The following is an 11166-nucleotide window of genomic DNA, read 5'->3' as shown; positions in this document are numbered from 1 at the left end:
TCTATAATCTTTAGAACCAATATTCCATATACACTCATGCTTTTCATACAATTCCACCAGCGCTATCGTGTCACTTTCAGACCACTTCATTTTTAAAAATTATTAAAACCTTTTTTATAATGAAGTAAAATGATGTAATACAATACGATCAGAAATGTAGAATAGTATTATATTATAAGGTTTAAAAACATTAAACAAAATTAAAAATGTTTACAAAGTTTAAAAATAAATATAATCCATGTGCCGGTTCAGGCGATATCAACAATATTTTACTTTACTATACCAAAAATAGACTGTTTACACCAGTAGAGTGGTGGTAGAGTACAGTAAAAACGATGGTGGGGGTAAAAGCAAGTAGAGTGTACTTTACCACAGTGGTTAACTACTCTACTATACCGATTACTATCTTTAGTACTCTACCTATACTATTCCTGAGTGTTTACATTATGCTAGAAACGGTAGAGTACTCACTCTACCGTCGTACTATACCGAATACTCTACCAATGTAAACCCGGCTTTAGCTCGAAAGCGGGACTGTCCCGCCCAAAGCGGGACGTATGGTCACGTTATACGTACACCGCTAGTTAATTTAAGCATTTAAAACACACTCGGTGTCTGGGTGAATGTTTTTATTACACCTTATGTTGGATCCATATGACGGCAACGTCGCAATTGTGTGTTTGAGTACTATTAGACACGACATAAAGAGATCCGTGAATTATTTCTTATTAATCATGATATTATAATTTTTTTTACCATTATAAGACTACTAAAATGTAAAATTACGCACTAACATACGAACCTCATCTTATGAGATCCGCCATTAAAATTATAATATAATCATAATAGCTGTTTATTTGAGGTATATCTGAATGAGAAATAATTAATAGCCAATCTCTAGTTATTGTATAGTGGCGTAGTTATGGGGTGGGCGTTGGGAATTGATATCCCCTAGAGCTTTTTTTTATATATCTTGGGTAGTTAGGTCCTTAGCAATGTGTATATTATCAGTAATCAGATAATACATGGAGAGTAATAGGGTTAATAGGTAATAATGTGAATTAGTCAGATAAATAAAAATTAAATATAACTATAATATGTTCCTCATAACTAATAACTATAAAAAAAAAATTAATAAGTGATAACGTATTATTCACCAATAAATATTTTTAAAAGTGTAAGCTATAATATGCTATATAGTATAATACCATATTGTAACATACATCATGGGCGTTATGGGAATTGGGATTCACTGTACAAAATAAAGGAATGAACTATATCTATATGAGTATCAAGAGTACCGATATAACTTACCATAGGCACTATGATATTATGTATTTATGTTAATAAGTATTAAATAATAAAGATTGAAGTTGTAGTATGAAAAGCTTAACATAATGTAATAGATTACATCACCCTTAGGATGGCCAAAAAGGATATTCTTATTTTATGAATAAAACACAATATTTTAGTTATAGGTACTTTTATTTTACATCGCCGCGAGCCAGTAGGCAGCAACGGTTGTCGAAACGCGTATCTTAGTTACAACTAAGAAGAAAAACAAATTACAATATAATATTCGTACGCGGGTCTTCCGACCGATCGGCGTACGCACACACACAATACAATATGATAAATTAATAATTATTATATAACATCCGTCCGGATACGGGCGACGATCGGTCACACTCGATCGATAAGGCCGATCACCAGAAAACCCGCGATTTATATAAATAATATAAATTTTAGAATATCGTTCAGAGATCCGGTGTGTATTGAGTACTTACTATTGACGTATCGTATGCCTACACTGTACAACATTGGAATAAAATATTAAAGTACAACATTGGGAGATCCTAATAAAATAGTAATGTAGCCTTAATAATTTATTGTCTTCGTCAACTTGTCTGTAGGAATCAACTACTGCCTACAAACATAGGTACTACTTAGGGAGATCCGTTATCGGAATTTCGATTGCAGGCTGATATTGGTTATGACACGTGCGAGCGGCCTTACTACTATAGGTATGGATAATGATTATTTATAAACTTACCAATGATAAATTATTCAAGGACATACTTAGATTATGTGTGTATTATTAATGTACGTTGGATCCCATAACGTATTATTAATTGTAATTTGTAAACAATGTTCTAACTTCTAACATACAATCACTACAAAACATTATATTGTGAGATCCACCCAACGGGCAAATATAATTCTAGCGTTAACCGACACTCGTTAACGACCGGCCGCGGCAACCACGAACAAGGCTTTAAAACCCCGGTGCACTGCAATGGATATTATTTATAGATCGTAAATCGTAATTTCATTGTACAGAATTGGTATTATTTCCTTATCTTATCAATTTATAATTTGGCATTTTCAGGCTATTTTATTAATTTACTAGACTCGTGCATACTGCAGATACCACATAATTATATTGGCACATTGGTATAACTTGCACTTGCATACAAGCATATAGTGTTTCACAGTCCCGCGTATTTAATATTTTATTCTTTGTTATTGCGTCTTCATATAGCATGTCCAATAATAATTATTATTATTGTCCTCTCAGCTCTCGCACGGGAACGACATGACTCGTACAACTCTCCAGCGTCGTCGTTCGCCACTATCCGGTTGAATGTTGATACTTGATTGATTTAACACATTTATATTTACATTAAACTAAATTTTTTATGCATTGACTCATACACTTATACACAAATATGGGTAAAAGAAAATTAAAAATCAACAATTCTCAAGGTAAGCATTATTTATTTATTTATTTATAATTTAAATTGTTTTACTATTATTTAATTAGAAATAATTAACTACTGCAAAACAATGTTTTTAAAAAGTATTTGTTATAATTTAGATTGGATTGTAGTCCGTTTTGTTGACGACAATATTCTACAACTATGTGCAGAAAAAAGTTTAAAAAAAAAAAATTATTATTGGACAAAAGTATTACGTCAAATGGAAAGACGGTTATAAATATTTGGCAGAAGTTTTAAAAACAGGAAGTAAGTTTATAATGTATTAGTATATTAATTAACCTAGTAAATATTATGTTCTTGATTGCTACTTTTTATACCAGAAGGTGTTTCTGCAATCAAGATATTTAGCGATTTCCACAGAATATTCCTTATGGGAGGAAAGTTGTTAATACCTATTTTTAAATAATAATTTATTTAATAATTTTTTAGCAAAACATGATATGGAAGGTTATTTAAACTCAGGACAGTCGACATTTCTTTTGAAGAACGATGACACCTTAATTGATAAAGAAGTAAATGTTTCCAAGACAAGTATAGAAAACAGTAGTAAATTAAACGAGTCCGAGAAGGTTGTCACCGATGATTTACATTTACTGAACAACGTTGAAACTGAAGGTAATTAAAAAAATAGTGTGTAATTAAATTGAGAAAATATTTTTTGGTTTTTTTTTAATAAAATATATTTTTAATTTTATTTTAGCTATTCAACCAATTTTTAAAAACTGGATCAATTTTAATAATAGATATGATTTAGCTCCAAGTGAAACAGGTATAATTATTTTTATGTTTTAACATTTATCTATTCATTCTTGAATGTTATATTTATTTACAGATCATCAACATTGAAGACTGGAATTTTGATAAACTAATGAAGAATGATCCGTACAACATTGAAAATGAGATAGGTATTTTAATTTATAAATCTTATCATCTCAATTTTTCACACTTTCACAGTATTATAAATGTTTTAATATTTTAGTTACCTATATCACATTATTTTGTTAATTGTTTCGTGTAACACAATTAGCTATTACAAGCATTAATAGGCAATATAATCTAACAGAGTAACTAATCTATTGTCGTATACGCACTTTTCAGTATTCACTTTTTTTCACTTATCATATTAACAAGCTTACAGTTTACACACGTACGTTTGCCCCCCCCCCCCCCCCCACCCCAAAGGAATAACTATAAACAAATTATATTAATTGATTTATTTTTCGATATTTGTTATGAGATCCGTTTAAATATATTATAATATTCACAATCTTACACACACTAGGTAGCCAAAGTACTCTATGAGATCCACATTATTTATTTTTCGACATTATCCGTTACGAGATCTGTTTAAAAATGTCATATAAACAATCTCTCACACACAAGGTAGCTAATAAATACTCTGTGAGATCCACATTGCTTAAGTTGGCTTACTCGGATTTAATAAATACAAAAACATGGATCTCAAATATGTTTTTTTATATAGTTTTCTAGTCACTATTCTTAAGTTTGATCTAGCTTATAGGGGTATAATATTTTATTCAAATAGATAATATATAATATGAATAAAAAGGTATCAATGCCTAATGCTACAAGTTAGTTATATAGGTAAATTATAACAAATAAATATAAAGTAACAATATATTATATATTATATTATATAATAATTAATAATAGCATCTAAATATGGTATCCTATTTTTTTTTTTTAGCATTTATTTTGTATGTTAACAGATTATTATGTTTTTAAGATACCTTGCTGATCTAACATGTAGTAGGGCATTTATATAAGTAAGCGTTTTGTTAGGAACATACATTTATAGATCTAAAAACATGATGGCTTTCTTGTACTTAAGCTTAAAAGAATAGATTGTTTGTAGGACATCTCATTTTTTATTTTTTTAAGGATAAATATTATTTTTTATAATCACATTTTTATATTATCATCTTTTACTTATAATCAACCCCACAAAACTTGAACAATTATTAATATTTCACTATATTTTGGAAAATAATATTTAATGACATATAATTTGTTTTTTTAGTGGATATCTTAACATCTGAAAGTAACCAAAGTTCAAAAACCAAATATGGTCTTAGATCTAAAAAGTCTTGTGTCTTGAAACAATCATCTTACTCAGAAAGTTCGGTGCACTCTGTATTTACCACCAAATATAAATTTGACTTGTGAGTCAAGTGATGAAATTTCTTATAAATCAGACTTCAATATAGATCAGCTTAATGACATTCATAATTCCGATATATCCCAGCCATCTAATTCACATACTACATTAAATCAAAAAGACATACTCAATAATGAAGTCAAAGAATCAACTAAAATACTTAAAAAGGGATATGGATTCAATGGTTTAGTTGAGACTTCAAAAATCAAACAAATAAGTAATAAAAGGTCTTGGGATAAAACAACAAATTGTATTTATTGTGAAAAAAATGTAACCAATTTTACAAGGCATATTATAAGGAATCATTCTATGAAATTTGAAGTTGCTCGGTACCTTTCACTACCTAAAGGTTCAAATGAAAGAGCTGAACTTGCTGAAAATTTACTTATGCAATGTTGGAGAGGTAGAAGTTATTTATCAAACCAGTCAGACGTCCAAATGAGTTTTCTAAAACAATTCCTGATGCCTCAAACTATTTACCATGTAAACACTGCTATGGTATGTATAAAAAAAAATATTTGTACCGTCACGAAAAAAAATGTAAAAGTGCTAAGACTAAACAGTTAGGTAGAAATAGAGCCCAATCAAATGCTCAAAATCTTTTACGCGCGTTTTCAAATACAGACCAAGATTTAGTGACAAAAGTATTTCCAAGAATGGCCGTAGATAATATATCATTTGTAGCAAAGTCTGATGAATTTATCAAAGCATTTGGGTCAAGATACTTGAAAAACCACAGAGAAAAGCACCTTGTTCATGTTGTCACTCAAAAAATGAGAACGCTTGCACGTTTACTAATTCAGATGCAGTTAGAATACCCTTCAATAAAAACGTTACAAGAGTGTGTCGTACCAAAACATTTTGACCTGATTGTCAAATGTACTAAAACTGTTGCAGGATATGATATTTCAAAAGATTTATATGGAGCTCCTTCTGTTGTCTTAACAATTGGAAATATGTTAAAACAATGCTGCGATATTGCTGAATTTACTTTATTGAAACATTGTAATAATTTAAAACTTGATGAAGCACAATCCAGTACACAAAACGTAATAATAAATATGAGGCCCATTATAGAAAAACAATGGTCTTATGAAGTCTTAACCAACACCTCTAAAGAGATATTACAAAAAAAATGGAACAAGCCTGCTTTTCTTCCATTAACATCAGATATACAATTATTTAGAAACCATTTAATTCATGTACAAAATGTAAGCACACAAGAGCTTAAAAATAACCCTAATAATCAAAAGTCTTTTAAAAATTTAGAGAGCATAGTAGCTCAACTTATTTTACTTAATAGAAGAAGATCGGGAGAAGTTCTGAGATTATTTATCAATACTTATTTAACAGCACCAACATAAATATCTCAAGAAGAAATTGATTCATCTTTATCCGAAATGGAACGCCAGCTCACCAAACAATTAAAAAGAATCGTCATACGAGGAAAAAGAGGTCGCGGAGTACCCATTCTTTTTACTCCAACATTACAAAACACTATAACATTTTTACTCAAGACTAGAGAAGTAGTTGATTTTATCGATAAAAACAACCCATACTTATTCACACTGCCACATTCATTAAACTGTATTAGAGGTTCTGACGCAATACGAAAACTAAGTGTCGACAGTGGAGCGAAAAATCCCGAAAACCTCACGTCAACTAAACTACGGAAGCAAGTAGCTACCAATCGCACAAATTTTAAATTTATCTGATGGTGACCTTGAACAATTATCCACATTTCTTGGCCATTCCAAGGATGTACATAAGCAATTTTATAGGTTGTCAGAAAGCGCCTTTCAGGTAGCTAAAGTTAGCAGATTGTTATTGATGTTGGAGAATGGACGAGGTCAGGAATTTCGTGGAAAAAATCTCGATGAAATTAATATAAATGTTGATGCATTACTATCTGATGTTGAAGATTATTCATCAGAAGAAGATAAGCCACTTGAAAGTCACGATGCAAATAAAACAGTTGAAAATGATGAAAAAGTTCATATAAAAAAAAGAATCTCTAATAAAATTAAATCAGTGCCTCTTCCTAAGAAAAATTTGCTTCCAGATTCTTAAAAGTTTGTAAGGGTGCCTTGGACAGAGGCAGAGAAGAAAGTGACAACAGAATACTTCCAAAAACATATTTTACTTAACAAAGTACCAAAAAAAGAAGAGTGTGATAACCTTAAGAAACAATTTCCTGAAATAATGATAAACAAACCATGGAAAAAAATTAAAACATTTATACATAACATCATCAACAGCCATAAGTAGATATTTAATCTTTTGTTACTCTTTTCAATTTTTATTAATTTTATTTTAAAAATATTAATTTTATTTAAAAAAAAAAAGTCTTTCTTTTTATAATTAACTATTTAGTTGATTAACTACTTTTTAACATTTTTTGCTGATGTTACTTTTTTTTTGTATTAAATTGAAGTTAATAATAAATTTAAAAAGTTAAAATTAATTGTTTGTTTATAAAATACTACCATCTTACTACCTAGTTGTTAAAATTGAAAGGTAATCAATATCATTGATTATAAAATATATAGTCAGTGCTTGAATTGGAAAAAAAATAGAATTGAGTGTAAAAGTTTAAAAACAATCTGTATACCTACTCAAATATAATTATTATATAATTAAATAAGATATAATATTACATAGGGGTATTCTAAAATATTTCTAAGAAAGAAGAGGTACTTTGTGCCCTCATGTTTTGAGTACTGAATATAGGTAATATATTAGGTATTTATAATGAATGTTAATATTAATTTAAAACTATATAATTTTAAAAAAACCTTGTAGCTATTTAGTAGGTACTACGATGTCTGAAGTAATATTATAAATACATAATAATAAAATATAAAAGAAAACATATTTTTTCTGAAGCTGACAATACTTTTAACTGTGAAGATTAAATGGCAATTATAGAATGGTAAATTATTTTTATTTATTAATTACTTTTTAATAAAATATATTAATATTATTATGCAATGGTATCAACAAAATGTGTGAAAAATAATTCATTAGAAAAACTTAAATGGCTTAAATTTATTTTTCATAATTTAAGTTTTGAGTCGTGATTTTGGTTAGTATAATACCCTTACCCAACTACTTTTACAGGTTTTAAGAAATTTAAAGAAATAAGTTTCATATAAAATTATGTTACAAGTTAGTATTTGCTTAGTATAATTATTATGCTCTCCTGTAAAGTTTATTTAAAAAAATTAAAATATATTTGAAATATTAAAGTCTTGATAGTGTACACTGTACATGGTAGGTAAACTTATTATTTATATAATTAATTATTATTGCACGGTTTGGCAACGTTGTATGGATCTAATAAACTGCTTATACAATCAATAAACATACTCGTGGATCTAACAAAGTGCTTTTACAACCTATGAACAAACTTGTGGATCCCACATGGTGTGTTATTTCTTCCTATACACACTGGATCCCAGAAGGATTCAATAATTCCTTACATTATCATGAGTGTATGGTGTAAATTAATATTACATTAAATATAAAAATATATTTTACAGTTTTAGCATTTGGTCCAAAGCCCTAATACCTAATATTTCTTATGGATCCCATAACGTACCGGTTTACTTACGGATCTCCTAATATACGTTATGTATGTATGTATGTATGTATGTATGTATGTGTGTATGCGTTTACATTTAGTACGAAGCGAGATCCATCACATGGAAATGGAGCAGCGTTACGAGATCTTTTTTCGTTATGAGATCCAATTTGCCGGATCTCGAAACGTTTTCATTAAATATAGACTCTAAAAGTCATATAATGCAAAGTCCATTAAAAACTGTGCGGATCTCGGAAAGTTAGGAAAATAAGAAATTAGTGTGTATCTAGTATGGGAGTGTTCAACGCAGAATGCGCCACTATCGATTGTGTGAGAATAAAATGTTTAAATGTTCGCACACTATTATAGGTACTTACGCCTTTTGCGAGACCCTGTAGTACGGCAACGCTGCAATATCCTACACTGATCACTTATAATATAACAGTTAATACCATGATGTAATAATGAGCCCTTCACGTAATATCTCATATTATACAATATACACCATGGTTTGAGTTTATTGTTAAATTTTAATGTTATACGTGATATGTACATACCTATAATACCTGTTGTAATATTATGTTTAGATATAATATTATATATTAGTTATTACCACAATGGCTGTGTGTCTCTTGATAATGGTTTATTCTAAATAATGATACCATTTTAATATAATAGTCAAACCGTTATAATGTATATATTACCTAATACCTAGGTATAGTTTATACTGTACCTACTACCTATACCGTTATTATCTGTATAAACTGTAAACTCCGTGTGTGTTTTTGGACATTATAATAACGCATTAATATCAAATAGGTGATATGTAGATGCATTATACACAATACACGAGGACATTCAGTATTCTTAAAAGCAACATAAGGTTTTTACAATAAGGTATATAAAATATATAATTTTTATTGTTTTTATCATTGGTACGTTACGAGATCCATTTAATATTAATATTATAGGTACAGCAACTGCTAAGTGTGTTTAATAAAATTAATACAAGTATACGTGGTGAGATCCAATGCATGAAAAATTAATACCAACGATTTCTATTCTGACCATGCTGTTCCAATTGCATCCTATGCGGCGAAATACAAGCCGTTTTGTTTTTCGACGCATTGGACGCATTCAGTTTGGACACGGCGTTAGAATGAACAAATAATATAATACACGTGGAGTGAGGACATAAAGTGTACTAGCTGCTCGGCGTAAGTGAGCCTCGTTTCACCGGGGGTACGCTTGGTCGGGAAAACACCTAGGTACCAAATTAAATATTTCTAGTTGAAGGTCTCCTTAGTCTTTAAGAATTAAGTAGGTTTTTTTATCATTGCTACCAATGATTCGGAGGTCTGATATATTTTTTTTAAAGTAGACATTTTTTTAAATCTGAGCATGGGTGCAAGTCAATTCCTGTAGATATCAAAAACTGCTAACGATTTATTGTTTTATTATTAATACGTTAAGAGATCTTCTTAATAGTATTATACAACTACTAGACAAAGTGTTAAATTAAAAATAAAAATGAAAGAACGCTGTGAGATATTTTTAAAACATATTATACGATACATAGGAGACACAGCTATACATAATTATTTAAAACAGAAAAATAGTTTAAAAATAATATTATTCATAATAATATTAGTTGGTATAAACAGCACAAGAGTCGTGAGGACAAACCTAAAACCGATGGTGGATTGGTCGACGACTAATGAAGATAACGATGCAAATCAAAATAATATCTATATTTTTTTTATAATCTATGCTTATACATTTATATTGTTTTACATATATTTCATTATTTAAAAAAAAAGTTGTTATTGTTAACCAATTCGATGGTGTATAATATAACATTCAGTATTCCATTTTCAGTCATATTTGGCCTCTTGTCTTGTGCAGACTGCGGAGTGTTAAAATATTTTGCCCTTTATTATACTATTTTCTATTTGATTGTTTTTTTTTTTTACTGTGAAAGTGAGTGTTTAACCTTTGATAATTTTATTATTACGTTCATTAGTACGATGCTGACAAGAAAAAAAACGTAAAAATCTTACGAAAACGAATGACAAAATTCATGGTAAGTGTGCATAATAATATACACATAGTAATAGTATTGTAACATTGAGTCTATATTAATAATTTAACTATATAATTTAAACTTTTAAATCGAAATTATTACAAATTTTCCAATTTTGCTATATTTTAATTACTATGCCATAGGTAGGTACTGCGGGGTGTCAGCAGGCATTAAAATAATTATTAAAGGAGGCGGACAACTGTCCATTATACATAACACATATTATATATTTTTTAAATGCCTAGGTATACCTAATAATTTTTTACTAATAAATCTACTATAGTAATTTATATTTTATTAAAACTCACAGAAAATAATAAAAATAATTTGAAATTCACTTGGCTTGTTTATTAGCTACCTGAACTATTTGTTAAGGAATGCTATTAATTTTCATCATATTCAATCTTTCCTAATTTTAGCATATAATTAAAATAATATAAGGTGACTTCCGACATTTGCATGTTATTTATCAGAATTTAATTAAAAATTAAAAATATTGAGTAGGTAATACTTCTTTAATTGATATTTTAACTAAATAAAT

At 28.9% G+C, this 11166-nt stretch overlaps 1 protein-coding gene and 1 pseudogene across 1 annotated transcript; both read left to right on the top strand.

Moving 5' to 3' along the window:
- Positions 1–2729: 2729 nt before the first annotated feature.
- Positions 2730–6323, top strand: LOC132951685 (uncharacterized). The gene is made up of 5 exons (XM_061023546.1): positions 2730–2766; positions 3210–3395; positions 4822–4920; positions 4997–5457; positions 5523–6323. The coding sequence occupies exons 1-5, from the start codon at positions 2730–2732 to the stop codon at positions 6321–6323; spliced, it is 1584 nt and encodes a 527-aa protein (XP_060879529.1).
- A 36-nt stretch (positions 6324–6359) lies between these two features.
- LOC132951683 (uncharacterized) lies at positions 6360–7227 on the top strand (annotated as a pseudogene).
- Positions 7228–11166: the final 3939 nt, after the last annotated feature.

Source organism: Metopolophium dirhodum, chromosome 1 (assembly GCF_019925205.1).
Source record: "Metopolophium dirhodum isolate CAU chromosome 1, ASM1992520v1, whole genome shotgun sequence".
Lineage (NCBI taxonomy): Eukaryota > Metazoa > Arthropoda > Insecta > Hemiptera > Aphididae > Metopolophium > Metopolophium dirhodum.
The sequence above is the reverse complement of the archived record's forward strand: the minus strand, read 5'-3'. Positions and strand labels throughout refer to the sequence as shown.